A 21,275-nucleotide genomic window follows, 5' to 3' on the forward strand; every position below is an offset into this window, starting at 1 on the left:
TAATAATACTTACAGCCTTCCAGAAGGTCTGATGTTCCCCACAAACTCATACAGGTGCCTGTTTGGGGTCTCACACTCCACAGTTCCAGAGAGGGACAGAATATCAGCACTGGTCAGCAACTTGGCTGTCTGTGGCAGAGCCTGAAGTCCAAGCAAACAATTCTGTCATTCTTTCAGGGCAAAGCTTTCTCTTTATATTGTGGATAAGAAAATCTAGAAAGATGTTGGGTTTTGTGAAAAATTATCAGAGGTTATTTTAAATGTCATGGGATAGAGTCTTTATTACTGTATTCATGCCTACATACTTCAGATAAAAATAGGCTCAACCTGTTTCCTCTGTAGATCGTACTTTAAACATCACTGTCTATCAACTATTTAATCATTCAGTGGTACATTGAACCAATTTCCTGTCTAAGGGGCTATTCACAATAAATTTTGTTGACCTAACTAGTGCGACTAACATGCCTCCTCTTGTTTCCAAGCTACTTGTATAATCACCAGCTTTTCTATATTCTATTCAACATCAGGAGGAGACCTGTTAGTCTGTTAATCTAATTGCACTCAGCGAGATTTCCAGTGGAGTTAGTGCACATTGGCTTGGTTGAAAAAAATCATTGTGAATGGTCCCCAAAGTAGTCAGGTGTACATGCAGCTTTCTTTTAATTTCTCTGATCACATCTCTCAGCTTGATGACAAGCTGCAGGAATATCCCAGTGGAATCATCTCCACGTCTGCTACAGCTTTAGGAAAAATGTTCCCCGTGAAAAAATCAATTTTTGGTCTTGTCTTCAGCATATCAAAAAGCCAGGAATACCCCAATAAATGATAGGATGAATAATTCAGCGATTAGCACTCTGCAGCAACGTGCTGTCTTTGAACTGGGTGGTGTGAGGGTATGTGTTTACCTTTTTTTTCAAATAGTACTAAAAAGTGTTGGTCTTTGACATTTACTTAATCAATTTTGCTTGGATTTAGTGAGCTATTTCTTAATCTAAGAAATAGTATCCTCAGTGATTGGTGAGCTATTCTGAAAGTCACATTGTTGGCAATGGTAACCTCGCCAATTGCTGAAGAACTATATTTATATTTATCTACATACACCTATAACTATGTTTTAGTAATGGTATCTCTACCTGTCTTATCTTTAAATTTGTTTCTCCATCCAGGTTGGACGTCTCCACATAACACATACCTTGAGGCTCACTGGAAAACATTGCAATTACTATAAATAAAAGATATATAAATTAAATCTTGTGTCACGAAAGGTTGACCTAATTCTGAAAAAGCTGTTTGACTCCATTTAAATTTACCTTAATACGAACATATGAAACTCATGAAAGGGAGTACAACCTCCTATTGTGTAATTACATATTAGTGTACATTGCTAAATTATACTGCTCAATATAAGGCGCTATTCACAACCAAGTTGATCTGCAGACTAACTGAGCCACATATCAAATATGACACGACTCACTTGAAAGCTTGCTGCATAATCCCGTAATCCTTGTTGGGAATCCATTAAGGGTTTATGAAACAAGCTATCAAGTGGGTTACGCCATTTTTGATCCACAGCTCACTTAGTCCATAGATCAACTTGGTTGTGTACAGATTCTTAGACCCCATTCCCACAGATTTTAGATCAATCTATCTCTGTGGGGAGCCTCACTAGATTACTGTCAGCTTAGCCGGCTTAAATGTCTGTCCCGCCCACTAAAAGCTGTAAGGGGGTAATTAACTACATGCGCACTCGGCTGACAGCAATTTAGCGTGAACCCCCAGGGAGTTAGGTCGATCTAGATGGATTGATCTAAATCTATGGGAATGCAGTCGTAGTGAAAAGAGCCTTGTATGTAGACTTACCTTGAAGATAATAAGACTAGATCTGTTGGGAAGAACTCCCCACTAACCACCTTGACAAAGTCCCCCACCACAACATCAGTCCATTTGATCAACTGCCAGTCATGGCGTCTTAACACTAAAATTGTATTGAAGATTGTATTAATTCCCATATTAATCGCCATATATAACAGGCCCAGAAAGCAGGCTCACACAAGGCTCAGAAAAGAATGTCAATTTTGGAAAAGATTCATAAAGGAATCATTTGCAGAGATATTTCATGCACTGACAAGTAAGAAAGGACTTGAAGGCATGGCAACTGTGAATTTAGTCAACCGTCACTGTTGTCAATACAACATGTATTATCATCTCATTCAAGCCAGACTGATCAATACTGGTTCATCCTGTGTTTGAAATCCAAACAGAGATTACTCTCTTTATCTACACACAATTCCAGTCCCCAAGCAAGCACCTGTCAGTGAGTCTCATTTAGTACTCTAGAACCAAGGATGGATCAATACCTTCATTCTGGCCAGTGTAGTCTGGCAAATCAAACCCAACTCCCAAGAGAAATCAGCAATGTGTTTTAATTAACCATTTAGCTCCCTCAGACATTCAATATGAATGGCATTAATAAATATGTATTTGATATGTACTACATGGCAAACCCATGATACCAAGTCAATCTGCCATAGCTTGAATCTTTAAAAAGATTTGTTATTTCATCACATGGAAGCTTTTATCTTTTAATTCTAATATCTGACTTTTGGTGTAGAACAGAGGAAAAAAAACTGCAGGTTGATATTATCATAAATTCTCAGATGTCTACAAAGAAGCACTCACCCCACACTTTTCTGTTGTTCACCTGCCCATCAGCTTTATGCCTCTTCTAAAAGAACATACAAAAAATAAGCATAAATATATTTTTTTCATATCAAAAATATTTAAAAGAAATAAAAACACATATTCACAATAATTTATAATGAAATTCAAAGACAATGTTCCTATGGCACGCTGTGCAATGGTTTTATGGCAAAACTATATTTATCTACCCATCAGGGCATATGATTTACTGATGTGTGCTCTAGGAATCTAAAGCTTTTCACACACAGTTTTTTTCTCTTCCAGTAATATTGTGGCAAAAGTGTTCAGCAGAATATGAATTTGGCTAGAGTAAACTTAGTATAATATTTGATTATTTTTTTTAGTTTACTTTAAATGAATTTGACAAAAAGGCAACATTTTCTTTTGCTAGAACTAAATATTTGCTACAGTGACCACTGTGTAATGTATATTATACTCTACAGAAAGTCTGTAAAAGCTGTTACTTACAAAATCTTCAAAGATCTCTTTGACTGCAGACACAGATAAAATGAAAAGCAGTGGAAGTGCTGTAGTGTAGCGACCTGTGGGGGACACATTGGGAATTTGCTGAAACACACAAGAAAAAGAACAAAATGAAAAAGTCCCTTCTTCTTATCACTGAAAAACCTGTTAGGGAAAATTTATTTTTTAATAAAAACAGGACAGCAGTTCATATGTTAATATATTTCTTTTTTTTTTCAATTTTAAGTGTATTTTACTTCTAAATAAAAAATATTTAGGTAAAGCTTTTCAAATTTCTATTAAAAAAAACATCTGAAATATGATTTAGTTTTTTTGACATCTTTTTGTCTGCGTGAAACTTTTTAACTTACTTGCAATAAAGCTATCATCAAAAAGAAAATATTGGCATATTTCCTGGACTGCTCAAATAGAAACTTTGGAATGAAAGACAAAATGTTGTACTTTGCAGTGCTGTAAAAGATGAATAAATAGGAAAAGTCAAATTATGTGGAATAATAATTATTATAATAATTAAAATCTTTATTATTAACTAATGGATGTGCAATAATTCAGCTTATTGTATTTTATCAGGTAAACATAACATTCCTTCTCAAAAAGTGGCCTACCTGTAAAGTAAACCGAGTTTTCTAAAAAAATCCATTTCCGACATTTGTTGATTTACGATATGCTGAAAAGATACTGAAAATGACCACATGTCAAACTCAAGTACCCTTCATACTAGTATCTGGCATGTATAAGACTCACCATATTTTGTTGCTGGCATAAGACACAGGTTGCTGGTTATCAATTGGGTTCAAATTTACCACTCTCCTCAGGACATGATCCAAGTCATCTGATGTACTGCCAGAATCTGGGGGGACTGCCTCGTTGCCAGGGACATCTAGAATTAAATTAAAACACTGATATAAATATCTGATAAATACTGATATATGCTATATACTCCCTGAGGCAGGGAAGAGGTGGTGGTGGTGAGGAGGTGTGTGTGTGTGCTTGATGCCAAGCCCAGCTGGAATGAAGGACTGCCATAAACATTTTGTAATACAGATATAGCTGCCATCTATACTTACTAGTACTGTACCTATACTGTTCTATGTGTTGTCCAAATATCAGGATGGGGGTATCTCACTGACAGGTAAATTATTATCAAATTTAAACACTGACATAACTATCTGACAAACAAAGACATACTTTATCCATACTCGAGATGTTCTTGTGTGTGTGTGTGTGTGTGTGGGGTCTATCTATATAACTGCCAAGTTAACCTGGAACGAAAGACAGTGACATAAACCTCTGAAAATACAGACAGATGAGATACTGCACTGAGTCTGGAAGCACTTTAACTGTCAAACAGATAATCCTAAATTCTGGTGGTATGAGAGAGGTTGAAAGCTTTATGGCAAAAAAAGACTGAAAATGAGCATACACCTGTACAATTTCAGGTAATCCAATGCTCAAATGTTTAGTCATCAATTCTTGGGAGAACTCAAATCAACCGAACATACATATGCATGTATGTACCCCATACTTATACACTGTACATTTTTTTCTATACAATATGATAACTTTTGTGATTCTTATTGCCTTGTATTATTACATAACATAACTTAATTGTGGTGGTTTCTTTAACCGAGTCCCACACTCGCACAGTGTATAATTAAGATACATCTGGTTAAAGCTGGATTTAAAGCCACAGAGACCATACCTATGTTAAGCATACCAGCATGAGGCAATATAATGATATAATAAGTAATCTACTTTGTTTTAAAGTTGCAATATGGTGCAGCATCATATGCAATGATTAATAGTCTCTCAAGCATTTATCCAGGACTGGTGGTAGACTTCACACTTTTTGTTTGTATCCAGGGATTTCCTTCACTCTTTTGTGGATGCATTAACTATGCTCGTATGAACTGGGAATAAACAAATACGCCAGCAGAACTATGATAACCATGGAAGCCCATATACTGGGAGTATATGTATAAAATTATATATACAGTATGTAGGAGGGGGTGTTCAGGAAGCTCAAAAGAACCACTTTTTTGACCAGAAAAAGGTCCATTTGAATAAAAATTTGATCTAGGTTTTGTATGCCATTCCTCAAGTTGGTCTAGTCATGTAAGAGAGATAAAAAGACAAATTTTTCAGAAAAAGGAACTCCCCTTTGAAATTACTGGCTACAGGCCCTATAACATACTGCGAAAAGTGAGCAAGTAATAAATCATTTCAGGTCCTCAAATTTTTGATAATTTTTTTCCCTTTAAAGTGAAAGCTACAACATTTCTGAAATATGTTATAACTAATTAAAAAACCTTAAAGAGAATTCTTTAAGTTTCTGTCAGATGCAAATATCTAATATGTAAAGCCAATGTCAACATGTACATATCAACTCAATCAATATTCTACTTAACACACACAAATACAGTTCAATCAGGCATAGAATTTTGCACTTATTACGTCAATATCTATAAAAACCTACCACAACCAACCAACAGTGTCAATATATTCATATACAGCCACCAATGTAATAACCATAGTAATTATGTTACATGTACCTTCATCCTTTTTCCAACCTTCTTTCCATTCTGATGGTAGAAATGGCAAGATTTCATTTTCTGGTGGATTCACACACATAGACCCGGTGGACGAGGTGCGATAGCTCCACATGTTATTAAATACAACACCTTGGCATTTTCAATACTTCTAGATCAAGTTATTCAGGTCAGCCTGCTTCAGGTATTTAACAATAGAAGTGAGATGTTAACCCAGGTCGTAGCACAATTTAAAATCCTGTTGAAGTCACTACCTGAACGTAAGTGAAAGTGCACATGTAGTCCATGCCCACACGTGATACAACTGTTAGAGTGAATGTCACTTAATCTAACCAACCAGCTGACTAACTAGTAGTTCTAGGATCCATAACCACTCTTCTGTTCCAACACTTAACTTGGTGATCCCACCACATCCATCATTCTTAACAGACAGAATGGCTTGAATATTTAGTAGAGCCACTGTAAATCAATTGGATACATATCCCTCTGAATGAAAATCATACACTTTAGGAGCTCCACATGTATAATAGGTAAACTGATCTTATCCAGCCAATGTACACTCTCCATTTCTCCCATTGTGCTATCGATTCCTCCAGTCATTGTGGAAGTTGACATGTTTTTTGCATGATTATTGGCACGCTACGTTGCAGACTATAAGCATACAAAATGCTATAGATCCTCTGATGTCTAGGCATACAAAATATCCATGTGCTTAAATGAACTCTTTGTGTTAAACTAATTTGATCCAATATCTCCCGGACTTCAGCTGTGAGGAGTTCAACATATCAAAGAGACAATTTGGTGATGAAGTGATCAACGATATCATACAATCATGTAGCTGATGTTTGACATGGTTATGATCCTTTGCTCAAGTTTGCAACACAAAAACTCTATTCAGAAATTGGTTATATATTCATAGCAGTCTGTACAGACTCCACCTATGCTATCACAAAGGGCTCACCTGAATAATGATTGATTTCATGTGTTTTCTTCATTACCTAACCAACTGATGCATGACCGCACACAGAAACTGCCAAAATTACATGGAAATATATATACCTAGCTTTCATTTTGTTTCAAAATAAATTATTGAGTTAAGTGCAGAATATAAATTCCTTTTTATGTCAGAGATGCAGAAAAATTAAAAGTTATACAGAATTTGTCATTATCAGCTTTAAACTAGACACAACATAATGAAAAGTCCATCCCTTGGAAATTGTAGAGTGGAAAAAGTTATAACAGTTTCAAATGTACCATTCGTTATCTTGGAGCAAGTATCCTCAATGTGAAAACCAAAAACTTATATATTACATGTATTTATCAAAACTAAGTAGACTTAAAGAAATTTACTGGAACTTTAACTATAACACAATACTTGCTATGAGCCCAAAATTATGGCACGACTAGAAACTATTGGTTTAAAATATGCCCCTGTCAACAATGAACTGTGTAGCATGGACAAGACAAGTACAACATGCCAGTTTAGAAGATCGGATCACTTATTAGTGAACATCAATCAATGGTTGAGACAGGGAAAGTGGCATTATCTTCTTCCACCCTCAGAACAGCCTAAAAACACCAGAAGTAGCAAGACTAATGAAATAAAACAGATTATCTGTCGTATAAGTGGAAGGAAATCAATGATGGCACTTTTTTTAGCCACCAAGGAAAAATATAAATTGCCTTAAGTGCTATATAATGCTTTATCTTTATCCTATAACCCCAAGAACTTAATATAGGTGATGTTGCAGTTAACATTTTTTACAAAATCTGTTTAAGGCAAACCTTATTTATCTAAAGGAGAAGTGGATGCTTCTTTACAATTCCCCATTTGTAATCAATTTGTAACCCCACCCACTTCTTATTTTTCTATCATACACTTTGGGGATAACAGGCTGCACAACAGGGACTGCAATCAAATTTGTGAGTTGTACTAATGTTTTTTACACAATCAACCCACTTGTGGCTATATTTAAAGCAGCAGTCCGTAAGCACTTGATAAGTAAAGCTCGATCGAGACAGAGAGTTGTTCAAAGAGGGCAAAAGAGAGAGCATAAATTTGACGTAAACAGTGACGTAAGAACTGCATGTATAGACTCATTTATTAATTCTCAACTATATATGCTATCTTAATAAAAAAATAATATAAAAATTTTGAAACAAAGAGATATTCATAGACACATAGCAAACAAGGGGTAAAGATTCCATTTATCACTTAACAAATGTTTCGGACAAAATCCTTGATATTCAAGGTTTCTTTACATAAGTTTTTGAAAATGAATCCTCAATAACCTTCAATGCACATTAGACAACATAAAGAACACTGCCGTCTTATCCATATCTTGAGCATTTTCACATCCTCCTCTGGACTCCCTAGTGACCCTTAGTCATAAGGTTAAGTGAGCACATATGAATAATTGATCAGCAAGCCGGGCAGTCACATATTACATTATTGTACATATAGCTACTGATCTGATGCAACACAATACCGAACACCAGATGTGTTTTATGTCAGGCACAACTAACACAATAGTAATCTACTGGATGTGACTGGGTGTACAATCAACCCTAATGTAATTGTAAATGTTCATACCAATGGCTTATACATCAAAATGAATGAACAGCCTTTCATTTTGATCTACAATGACTAGGGGTTTTCCCAGGATTGGAGGTACAGGGCATCCAAATTTATCACCTATAATTTCCTACAAAATTGCAGGGAATCCAAACCATCATTTTTCAAAAAAAAAAAAAAAAAAAAAAAAAAAAAAAAAAAAAAAAAAAAAAAAAAATCATAAGCCGTCCAGTCCTCTTTGAAAATATTGGCAGTTCCATGATGCCGCTGGTCGTCCAAATGACCACTGGCCAGTTCGCTGGGAAAAGAATTGAGTCAATGACCTATGTTTTGTTGACATACATGTATAACACAGAGCTGCAAGAATGAGAAAATGCTTGGGAAATTCTTGCTCATTACTATACTGTATGTAAACTCTTCACAAAGGATAGAGATAAAAAATTGCCTGAATTTGCCCATCATAAACTCTCCCTTTCAAATGTCAGATTGTGAATATAAACAGTCATGCAATATGAAAAAAAAAAAAAAATTAAAATTAAAATACAAGTCACTTACTAGTATAAAAGTAATGTACAATTAGTGTGACCCAGCATTTATCAGACTGAACTGAGTACAGATATATACTAATGCCATACAACAAAAGTATATATACGAGTATTTAAGTATATATATGTGATAAAAAGAAATAAAATAAGAATAAGAAATACAGTATATATATATATATATATATATATATATATATATATATATATATATATATATATATATATATATATATATATATATATATATGGAGTTCACAGGTTTTTGTTTACACATATGTTAACAAAACAAAAATAAGGTTTTCGTGGTAAACCACTCAATTTACTTGTCTCCCTTTTGATCATTCTGATCACCTTCTACACAACATCTTATCACATTCTATCAATGAAGAAAAAAGAAACTAAATTAATTATCACAACTTATTGAGGCGGTATTATTTGAGGTCAGTACTTCAAAAACAATTATGTTTTGCCAAAACGTACCCTAACACATTATCAGGTGATACAAAACAAGTTTTCTCAGAAGAATGAGTGAAGCATCCCTTGGCGGCTCAAGATGCTCTCTCTCCATATATACATGCATGACATCTCAATTCTCCAGATGAAAAACAACACTACACAATCCAATGTTAATTAAGTTCTGCCAGTCAATACTAAGCCATAGAACTGTAACTATAATAGCACTCAGTGCTGCCAAGGGATGGTATATACTGTACACACACACACACTGTTATGAGAACACTAATTTTCACTTAGAGATCAGTATTAGCAGAGAGATAGCACAGAAACAGGTAAAGGTTGGGAGGGATGTGCAAGGGTTTCTGTTAGCACGACTGTTAGGGACTCTTTCCCTTATAGAAAATTTAGAATTTAATTTATTACTATTTCCTAACACAGTGGCTTGCAGTGATATCACATAGAAAACCAATTGTTGGGATCAAAAATGATCACAAGTTCCTTTTCTAATGAAAAGCTTATTGGTATACAAAATGGAACTGGCTTTTATCCTGCGCAAAATTATTCAACATGCAATGTACATAATATAGGATTTCATGTTATTTGTTAGACCATTCAAATTCAATATGCCCTCTTTTCAGCGACAGAGTAAAAAAAAAAAACCTGCATAAAAACAAATCAGCCATCCAATTCAATCCATTAAGCCAAATAACTGAGCACAAAATGAATATAAATGCAAAGAAACATTAAAATTACTGAGCTTAACTCAAAAGAACTGGAGACAAAATCGATTTCCACAAGACAGTTCAAGATAGACTTTTCTTACTCAATAAGTCACCTTGATATTAAATAAGTCATTTACAAATAGATTTGATCTGACAAACAATATGACAAAAAAATTATCGATTTTGAAATAAAATCAGTAATGCAAAATTGGAAATTTGAATAGATTAACTTACACAAGCATGCACAAAGACATATAGTAAAAGCTCAAAATGACCCATCTTCCTTAGAAAATCCCTTTAATTCTGTATATATACAAATATATCTCAAGAAGAAAATTAAAATACCTAGAATATATCTGACCATCAAGATTATTGACACTTGAAAAAATAATTATTGGGAATAAAATTTGAGTTGCTGATCTCTAGCACAACTGTTGTGTTATATAAGAAGCTCTGGACTTGAAATGTTTTCATCTATTCAATTATAAATTTATTAATCTTCGTCAGAGTTCCATCGGTAATAAAAATAATTTTTATAATCACTGGAGTAATCTCTTGGTACAATGAGCAACATTCAGGATAACAAAGAGGTCAGTCATACTGCAGCATTGGTAAGGGAGTGCAAAATGGATTATCTGAGACTAAAATGAGGCTGTAGCCACTGAGTGATGTTATACAAGTCTGATTAGACTGAAAAGTGTGCAAAAATCAGTACGAGGTGACATGAAAAACATGGTGAATTCATACTGTTAACTTTCATTCTTCAGAACCTAAGAAAAAACAATCAGCAATATATTAATTTATTTAAGTTTTTCAGATTTTATTCATTGCTGCCCTGCACTGTCTATTTTGCCATTATTTTTGACCCCACTCAATCCAAATCAGGCAAAATTTTGGATGATTTTTTTTTTCCTTAGCCTTAAATTCTTGCAGATGATCCCCATTAAAATGTTTAGGATCATGAAGCGATCTTTTCAATGGGCAAAAATTATCAAACTTCCAGATACATCATTTTATAATCACAAAATTATATTTCTATAGCATTTGTGGTGCTTTTACTTCACAAAATAGACCTGTATTATAGAGTACCCTGCTTTTCAATATTGTTGTTACTACTCAATAGGAATGTTCAAATTTTAAGAAATTATGACATAAAACTAGTATCTGTAAAATTCTCAATTTTCCCCATTGAAAAGATCGAGTATTTTACCATATTTTCTGAAGTGTTCAAAATCACCTTATTCATACCAATTTCCTTTTGCTCTCAGACAAAGAAATAAATCACAGAAAACAAATGACCCCCGGTTCTTAGAACAAAATAAAATCATTGATTTATTCAATAAATGAAGATTTAGGGTTACTCCAGTACATCTTTAACTGACATTCATTATCTGGTCAAACAAATCGCTACTAAAAATATGCTCATAAAACTGGCAATTTTACTAATGCTGGTACTTTTGCACCATGCAGTCTGAGAGATTTACAACTTTAAGCTTGGGTGCTTTATAAAATAAGTCACCTAAATGGAGACCACCTCCTAAAGCCACCAATTAAATTAACTAAACAGCAGAAAGCAAACTTGTGGAGAACTTGTGACAGGGAGATGAATAAAACCCTATAGTATAATAAAATGTTTGTCCTGCAATGACCTGCAATACCACTGTGTGTAAGTTTGACTGAAAACAGTCACAGATGATAGCGCAGTAATGAGTGTATTTTAACAGGCAACCTCAAATTCTGCTGTGTTCACATTCTAATGGACTGAGGATGGTCTACTGATGAAGCAGAAAATCTCAGGAGATTTGATATATAGCATCTTTTAGGAGAATTTCTTTCTGCAGCTTATGCAATAAGGCAAGTGACAATGGTAATGCACAAAACATTGATATAGAATCATTTTAGAAACTAAGAGGAATGTTTGAAGAATGTTTAATTTACTCAATTAAGCATTATACCTGTATGTATAAAGAAAAAAAAAATATCAGGCACTGGAAAAGATGCAGAGTTGAAGTTATCTTATTTAAAATGAGAAAATCAAGCAGGGCACTTCCCATTAGTATCAGTACTAGTACCATTTCAAAGTACTGGTACACATATATCCCAAATACATGTAGAATTTATACCTTAATGGATCTCAGCAACAATCTGTCACCTGAGAACAGACAAAACAGAAACTTAAAGAAAATAATTAAAAAAAAAATTTTTTTTCTCAGCCCTATCACGTGTAAAAGCATATCAGCCACCAACTGCAAAGAGGTGCAAATAACCACTTACAGGATTATTTCATACATTTTTTTTCATATTTAAGTCACTGGAAATGAAACAAAACTGAGCTGTAATTGATTCATTACCTTGTAATTCATCTGACTCTGCCACATGGCACGCATCTCTTGATTTTTCTTCTGTCTCTTCCAATATTTTTTTCCCATCCAACACTGATATTTCTTCCAAATGCGCCATTACCAGTGCAGACTATACCCTGTTTGTATATATATATGTGGAGGTAAATAAACGTCCAAATATTCCTAATCCATGTCTGTTTCAAGAAAATAACACTTTAGATTTATACTTATAACAGAGTCCCTGACACATCGATACCTCTATATGAGGAATGGTACTAAGAATGGAATAAAGCACATATATGGTATATCAATCCAGTTCAAATCAGCTAATATTGGCATCCACGCTATTTGTTATGTGCAAGAAATCTATTATGACATTCAATATTCCATATCTAGACTGACCTCCAGCAGATTCTTAAAGCCAAGCTTTAGTGCATATATAAGAGCATATACAACTTCAGCTCTGGTGTCTAGTCTTGATTAAAACACTGGATATCTCACACCCAGATCATCGTCGTCCCACTGTTTCCAATCTACATGTAGCTGTCTATGTAGACTGTTCAAGTCCTCACAGATAAAGTCATAGAAGCGTGTAATTAATAAAACTGTGGTCCTGAATAATAAATAAGTGGCCGTCACAGGATGACATCACACCTAAAATCCATATTCGGTCTTTACATAGCATACCCAAATTATGCCCATGCAGCCAATTTGGTCCTGATTCAACACAGTGAGCAAGATGCACTAGTTAGCATGTGTCAGCACCACCAAAGGCAACGGTGAGAAACATTTGCCACAGTTGATCCACGCAATGTCACCTGCAACCAACCACTGTGTAATACATGACGCTCAGGTGTAGCCGCAACGCAGATCAAATCATATGACAGACATAATTATGATGGCATGGTGCGCTGTATAGACCATTACAATAGAAGGACATCCACTTGCACTAACGGTGCGTCCATTATTCCGTGTGGTTAATTAGGCCAGAGTTTTATACTGTAAATATATGCAAAGCTGTACACAGCTGGAGAGCTAATCCAATCAATGATTAGAAGGTGAAGGTGAGGATACAATGAAGTCGGACTGCTGAATTGACAGCAAAGAACCAATGTCACATGAAGGTTATCACCATCATCACCCTCTCTGACATATGACAAAATAGCAGTAATATTGGAAAATTTCAATCTTTTTTAATGACCATCATTTTCAGGACTTAACTGTAACAAAATTGTTATCAGGTTGTTGCAAATAGTAAATTGATCTTAAGTGTATTTTTGTAATTCACTTGTTACATTATGCTTCTACACAATGTATGCAAAGGCAATATGTTTAATAGCTTTATCAATAAGAAAAGATCATTGTCTGCATGTGCATAAACTGTAAATATATGAAAGTGACATATTTCAGTGCACTGCAGTCTGAGTACATTATCTATCTTTACATCTAAACCAGCATATTTCCTTATTTGCATGGATCTATTGGTAAAAGCAAATAGCTGGGAGATACATTTTTGCAATTTACTAAAAAAACATCATAACTCATTTCCCCACTCAGGAAAGATAGTGGTTCTATTTTTCTTCCATTAAACATTTCAAACTCAACGAATATAAAGTACTTTTGGCAATAGAAGGGAAAAGATATCTAAAAAAATTCCATATCCCTTGTAATACTATATAATTACTACAAGTAGAAAAGATGATCAATATATTGTAAATTTGTTGGACCCATCCCTTTAATATGTTTATCTCTATTTGGCAGCAGAACTGCATGATGGCACCCAAAGCGGAATGGCAAGGAAGTGCTGAGTAAAGGTGAAGACCTCGATCACCTAATGGTCATCACTTGTCCAGTTCGATTAGTGGAGACTGCTTTGCCAGTCCTGCTTGCCAAGTGTGAACTTTCTTTCTCAGCCTTAATTTGCAGACTAAGTAGGGTTATCTTAAAACCTATAGGCCCATAACCAGCAATTTCAAAAGGAGAAGGGGTCTTTCTCTGAATAAATTACTTTTTCACAACAAAACCTAAAATTTGTAGCATTTTTTCAAACCAGCTTGATTTTACATCAATTCCTTTTCCCAGTCAAAATGGCATGTACGAACCACTCGCTCTCCTTCCATGCCCCCCCCCCCCCCCCACACACACACACACATACACAGACACATGGGCCCATTTCTAATACCTAACAGGGCAAATTGTGGAGAAAAACACTTAAGTATTTCACATGCATTAGCCACTGCTACACTACAACAGTTATTATGCATGCTTCTACAGGAACAAATTAAGAAATGGACACAGGGCCAATATATCAATAAAATGTATTATTGGTTATAGCCTTTATAACTTCACATAATTGGTTTGATGTTCATCTCCTGAATGGAATTGATGTTTATCATAATGACCCATATGGTTTAAATGTCAACCAAATTCCTATTATTGTTCTGAGATGATTGTATCTCTACACAGAAACATTCAGTAACACAGTGGGTAAACCAAGGCTTAGTATTTCATTTTTAATGATCTCTGTCATGTGATATACTCCTTTGTAATTGTGGTTCAAAAATATAACCAAGCACAAAAAATGTCTACATTATAATTACTTGACAAATGGCTCAACTTTTATAATTATGTCTTACAACATTATAGCTAAGTTTATTTATCGTTGTCTATCAATTCCCAACCTACATTCGATAGGGCAACTCCCCATTTCTGCCAAAATGCATAATTATAAAATCTAGCAGATAATATTTATTCAACAAGTCTTGGTTATAAATTGCATTTACCACAGATCAAATGGGGACTCAAGAAATGGACTGCTGCTGAGCTGATATCTGCCTGTCCATTATGGCATAATTTTTAACAATCAAAACCAATCACTATGTATGCTACTGAATATATTAAGCTGAAAATTTATCTAAAAAGTACTCATGCATCCGTTGGACAAGAGTATATAAATAATTCAAGAAGTGGACTGCTGCTGAGCTGATATCTGCCTGTCCATTATGACATAATTTTTAACAATTCAAAACCAATCACTATGTATGCTACCGAATACATTAAGCTGAAAATTTATCCAAAAAGTACACATGCATCTGTTAACAAAAAAGTGTATAAATGAAATGACTTTCTGAATACCAATATCCATTTTTCATACATGTGCATCCTCCCACAATGTAAAGCTCAATCACAAACTAATAACATGGAGCTTGCAGGAAATTACCAACAAGTACGTAACGGCTGCATGAATTAACTTACCTCTCATGTACGCAAACCTCCTTACACCTCCCAACTCCATTATTCCCAAAATGTTTCTGCTATTTTCTATCAATCTACAGCCCTTATGGCTAATAATTGGCAATAGAACCGGTGGTATTGACTCGGCACAAAACTATAAACCTATATTAGCTTCACCTTTCTACCCAGCTCTGCAAGGATGATTATTGATTTTCCCCCCCTTTCATGATACTTTGTGTTGATGTCCCTTGAGAAATTGATTTTTTACTTTTACATGTCTTTATGACAGACTGACGTCATTTTGAAAATAAATTGATGCACATGTGATGTCTTGTTTTCATTTGATAGCTTTTGCTTATTAGGTTTCATTCTTTCTCAAGGATAGAAAAGCACATGACAATGATGGAGAAATAAAAAAAGTTTAACAATTTAACAATATGTGATCGTAATTTTAAAGGGTGGATGTAAGGGAGGGGGTGGGCTGAGGGCAGGAAGGGGCTATTGTAGGTGAAAGTTTGCATAGATGGGAGGGGTGGGGGGAGGTTGATAAAAATAGTTTGAGTCCCTTCCCTCAGCAATAACCTAAATGGAATGCACCTGCTGCCTAGTTCATCTATACTGTCAACCGAACTGTTATTTAAGTTATTAAGTATTATTAAACCAGCCATGCACAGAAGTCACCTTACAGAGGTCCTCTTACATAAGGGGCCACATTGGGCAAATCAAATTTCCAATGCTGCAATAATTTCTTTATACTTGAATCAAAACTGGAAGATACTTCTTTGTGTAAACATATACAATATTTGTGCAACTTAATTTTGATTGATCAATAACTGACTAATGGTGGAAATAAAGACTGTTTCAAATGAATAATGTAAAAGCAAGCTTTCCCCTTCAGTCAGAAATGATTAAATAGAGTCCAGTAAAAGCCAACATTTCCCTCCATTACAAAAGATATTTATCTCTTAACAGACCTAAAATCAATAGTCTGGACAGTTTATCAAACAAAAGGATTATTAATTTGATAACCTGGGAAATAATATGGTCCCTTGACTTGCCCTGGTAATAATAGATAATTTGAAACTAATGAAGATTAAACAAAATGTAAAGATGATTAAAATCCTGGGAAAAACAGTTTCTAAAGGATTAGACCTACTAGAACAATACCACGTAGGTTTCTCAAAAATTCTTTCACTCCTAAAATTTATGAAACTATTTAAGTTGCCAATCTTCTATACAAATGTTTTTAATAAAATATATGCCAAATGTATAACATACTCAAATTTGAAAACAACAGTGAAATAATCAGCACAGATGCTTGCAGGTGGTGAACCTCAGGTATTGGTTTAATAAACAGATACATTTCAGTATGGAAATAAACAGTCATTAAATGGAAGCAAATCTCATCAGCTATTTCCCAAATAAAATGAAAATTATCTCTGTCCATAATTCCAGGCAAATGATCAGGCAGTTCAGGAAAGTAAAAATGGTAGATTATTCTTTCTTTTTTATTTTAAATTACTAGTAGTTATATTTATCTCTTTTAGCCCTGTAAGAAACACATGTATATCCTGCAATATGTTTGAAATATTGAACAGTCACAAATTTGCGAAGCACATCTGAATAAGAGTTTGTGTGCCAAAATTGTGTTCCAACAAAAAATACAGTGTATACAGATCAGTATCATACAGAAGCTGATTGGATTTCAAGCCCAGAATTACAGAGTGGAAGTAAGAGATAATGGCCAGTCTGCTGGGGATGGACAATGTCATTAGAATTGCATTACACACAGAGCTTGTTCTGGAATTGAACAATACACACACAGTAGTCATACTGCATTTTGTTTCTAATACAAACATGGTAATATAAAACATATAATATACAAGTACTATAGTAGGTTTAAAATGTAATGGCTGAAACGTACAAATTACAAAGGCAAACAACTGTGCTATTTTAAAGAACAAAAGGATAAGGATATTTGTTAGGAAGGGAAAAAAAAACAAACAATGTGCGCAACAGGTTAACTCAGGATAGGTAAATCAATACATAAAGATGCGATTTAAAGAGTTACTTGTGTGGAGTGCACTACTAGTAATTTATATACGTAAAGAAACGACTGTAAAAATCAACTAGAGGATCAGAGAGGCGATACCGCCTCCGAATATTGTACCACCAGCTGGAGCAAGCGCATTCGTATAGACCCCCACATACACAAAATAAGGGACACAGCCACCAGTTTTGTGCTTGACAAGCTGTAAAAATGCAATCAACAAGAATTTTTAAACTTTTGCAAAAAATATATATGGTACAATCAAATTTAAGTTCTTCGTAAGATAGGTCAAAGGTCAATTTCAAGGTCACAGTAAATTGCCAGTATATGACTTCCTATTCAAGTTCAAGAGTAACTATGGACCTATCTCTGCCAGTTTTGGAGATAAAAGGAAAGCAAAATTTGCAAAGTTCAGTTCATGGTGAAAAGTAGGTCAAAGGTCAATTTTAAGGTCACATTTAGATTGCCAGTATATGACTTCCTATTCAAGTTCAATAGTAACTATGAACCTATCTCTGCTAGTTTTGGAGATAAAAGGGAAGCAAAATTTGCAAAGTTCAGTTTAAGGTGAAAAGTAGGTCAAAGGTCAATTTTAAGGTCACATTTAGATTGCCAGTATACGACTTCCTATTCAAGTTCAATAGTAACTACGGACCTATCTCAGCCAGTTTTGGAGATAAAAGAAAAGCAAAATTTGCAAAATTCAGTTCATGGTGTAAAGTAGGTCAAAGGTCAATTTTAAGGTCACATTTAGATTGCCAGTATATGACTTCCTATTCAAGTTCAATAGTAACTACGGACCTATCTCTGCCAGTTTTGGAGATAAAAGGAAAGCAAAATTTGCAAAGTTCAATTCATGGTGAAAAGTAGGTCAAAGGTCAATTTCAAGGTCACATTTAGATTGCCAGTATATGACTTTCTATTCAAGTTCAATAGTAACTACGGACCTATCTCTGCCAGTTTTGGAGATAAAAGGAAAGCAAAATTTGCAAAGTTCAATTCATGGTGAAAAGTAGGTCAAAGGTCAATTTCAAGGTCACATTTAGATTGCCAGTATATGACTTTCTATTCAAGTTCAATAGTAACTACGGACCTATCTCAGCCAGTTTTGAAGATAAAAGAAAAGCAAAATTTGCAAAATTCAGTTCATGGTGTAAAGTAGGTCAAAGGTCAATTTTAAGGTCACATTTAGATTGCCAGTATATGACTTCCTATTCAAGTTCAATAGTAACTACGGACCTATCTCTGCCAGTTTTGGAGATAAAAGGAAAGCAAAATTTGCAAAGTTCAATTCATGGTGAAAAGTAGGTCAAAGGTCAATTTCAAGGTCACATTTAGATTGCCAGTATATGACTTTCTATTCAAGTTCAATAGTAACTATGGACCTATCTCTGCCAGTTTTGGAGATAAAAGGGAAGCAAAATTTGCAAAGTTCAGTTTATGGTGAAAAGTAGGTCAAGGGTCAATTTTAAAGTCACATTTAGATTGCCAGTATATGACTTCCTATTCAAGTTCAATAGTAACTATGGACCTATCTCTGCCAGTTTTGGAGATAAAAGGGAAGAAAAATTTGCAAAGTTCAGTTCATGGTGAAAAGTAGGTCAAAGGTCAATTTTAAGGTCACATATAGATTGCCAGTATATGACTTCCTATTGAAGTTCAATAGTAACTACGGACCTATCTCTGCCAGTTTTGGAGATAAAAGGAAAGCAAAATTTGCAAAGTTCAATTCATGGTGAAAAGTAGGTCAAAGGTCAATTATAAGATCACATATAGATTGCCAGTATATGACTTCCTATTCAAGTTCAATAGTAACTACGGACCTATCTCTGCCAGTTTTGGAGATAAAAGGAAAGCAAAATTTGCTTAGTTCAATTCATGGTGAAAAGTAGGTCAAAGGTCAATTTCAAGGTCACATTTAGATTGCCAGTATATGACTTTCTATTCAAGTTCAATACTAACTATGGACCTATCTCAGCCAGTTTTGGAGATAAAAGGGAAGCAAAATTTGCAAAGTTCAGTTCATGGTGAAAAGTAGGTCAAAGGTCAATTTTAAGATCACATTTAGATTGCCAGTATATGACTTTCTATTCAAGTTCAATACTAACTATGGACCTATCTCAGCCAGTTTTGGGAGATAAAAGGGAAGCAAAATTTGCAAAGTTCAGTTCATGGTGAAAAGTAGGTCAAAGGTCAATTTTAAGATCACATTTAGATTGCCAGTATATGACTTCCTATTCAAGTTCAATAGTAACTACGGACCTATCTCAGCCAGTTTTGGAGATAAAAGAAAAGCAAAATTTGCAAAATTCAGTTCATGGTGTAAAGTAGGTCAAAGGTCAATTTTAAGGTCACATTTAGATTGCCAGTATATGACTTCCTATTCAAGTTCAATAGTATCTACGGACCTATCTCTGCCAGTTTTGGAGATAAAAGGAAAGCAAAATTTGCAAAGTTCAATTCATGGTGAAAAGTAGGTCAAAGGTCAATTTCAAGGTCACATTTAGATTGCCAGTATATGACTTTCTATTCAAGTTCAATAGTAACTACGGACCTATCTCTGCCAGTTTTGGAGATAAAAGAAAAGCAAAATTTGCAAAGTTCAATTCATGGTGAAAAGTAGGTCAAAGGTCAATTTCAAGGCCACATTTAGATTGCCAGTATATGACTTTCTATTCAAGTTCAATAGTAACTACGGACCTATCTCAGCCAGTTTTGAAGATAAAAGAAAAGCAAAATTTGCAAAATTCAGTTCATGGTGTAAAGTAGGTCAAAGGTCAATTTTAAGGTCACATTTAGATTGCCAGTATATGACTTCCTATTCAAGTTCAATAGTAACTATGGACCTATCTCTGCCAGTTTTGGAGATAAAAGGGAAGAAAAATTTGCAAAGTTCAGTTCATGGTGAAAAGTAGGTCAAAGGTCAATTTTAAGGTCACATATAGATTGCCAGTATATGACTTCCTATTGAAGTTCAATAGTAACTACGGACCTATCTCTGCCAGTTTTGGAGATAAAAGGAAAGCAAAATTTGCAAAGTTCAATTCATGGTGAAAAGTAGGTCAAAGGTCAATTATAAGATCACATATAGATTGCCAGTATATGACTTCCTATTCAAGTTCAATAGTAACTACGGACCTATCTCTGCCAGTTTTGGAGATAAAAGGAAAGCAAAATTTGCTTAGTTCAATTCATGGTGAAAAGTAGGTCAAAGGTCAATTTCAAGGTCACATTTAGATTGCCAGTATATGACTTTCTATTCAAGTTCAATACTAACTATGGACCTATCTCAGCCAGTTTTGGAGATAAAAGGGAAGCAAAATTTGCAAAGTTCAGTTCATGGTGAAAAGTAGGTCAAAGGTCAATTTTAAGATCACATTTAGATTGCCAGTATATGACTTCCTATTCAAGTTCAATAGTAACTATGGACCTATCTCTGCCAGTTTTGGAGATAAAAGTGAAGAAAAATTTGCAAAGTTCAGTTCATGGTGAAAAGTAGGTCAAAGGTCAATTTCAAGGTCACAGTAAGATTGCCAGTATATGACTTCCTATTCAACTTCAATAGTAACTATGGACCTATCTCTGCCAGTTTTGGAGATATAAGGGACTAAATGTTATA

The 21,275-nt window shown here is 34.5% G+C and overlaps 1 protein-coding gene across 7 annotated transcripts in view; it reads right to left on the bottom strand.

Annotated features, from left to right (window-relative positions):
- Positions 1-21,275, bottom strand: part of LOC106175910 (putative phospholipid-transporting ATPase IA) — a 41,779-nt gene that overhangs the window by 17,853 nt on the left and 2,651 nt on the right. Inside the window, exons 1-8 of one of the 7 annotated variants that reach the window (XM_087008903.1) lie at positions 15,628-15,868; positions 3,928-4,063; positions 3,534-3,633; positions 3,169-3,267; positions 2,680-2,725; positions 1,861-1,975; positions 1,134-1,203; positions 14-141 (exon numbers count right to left, since the gene is read on the bottom strand). In XM_087008903.1, the coding sequence (XP_086865029.1) occupies positions 14-141; positions 1,134-1,203; positions 1,861-1,975; positions 2,680-2,725; positions 3,169-3,267; positions 3,534-3,633; positions 3,928-4,063; positions 15,628-15,667 (734 nt within the window). In that variant the 5' untranslated portion in view covers positions 15,668-15,868. Of the gene's footprint in view, positions 1-13; positions 142-1,133; positions 1,204-1,860; positions 1,976-2,679; positions 2,726-3,168; positions 3,268-3,533; positions 3,634-3,927; positions 4,064-5,735; positions 6,521-12,381; positions 12,832-15,627; positions 15,869-21,275 lie in introns of those variants that run through there. The other 6 variants (XM_087008899.1, XM_087008898.1, XM_087008900.1 and 3 more) reach the window with 6 other exon arrangements.

This window comes from Lingula anatina, chromosome 3 (genome assembly GCF_051362555.1).
Source record: "Lingula anatina isolate TDL-2025a chromosome 3, LinAna3.0, whole genome shotgun sequence".
In the NCBI taxonomy this organism is placed as follows: Eukaryota; Metazoa; Brachiopoda; class Lingulata; order Lingulida; family Lingulidae; genus Lingula; species Lingula anatina.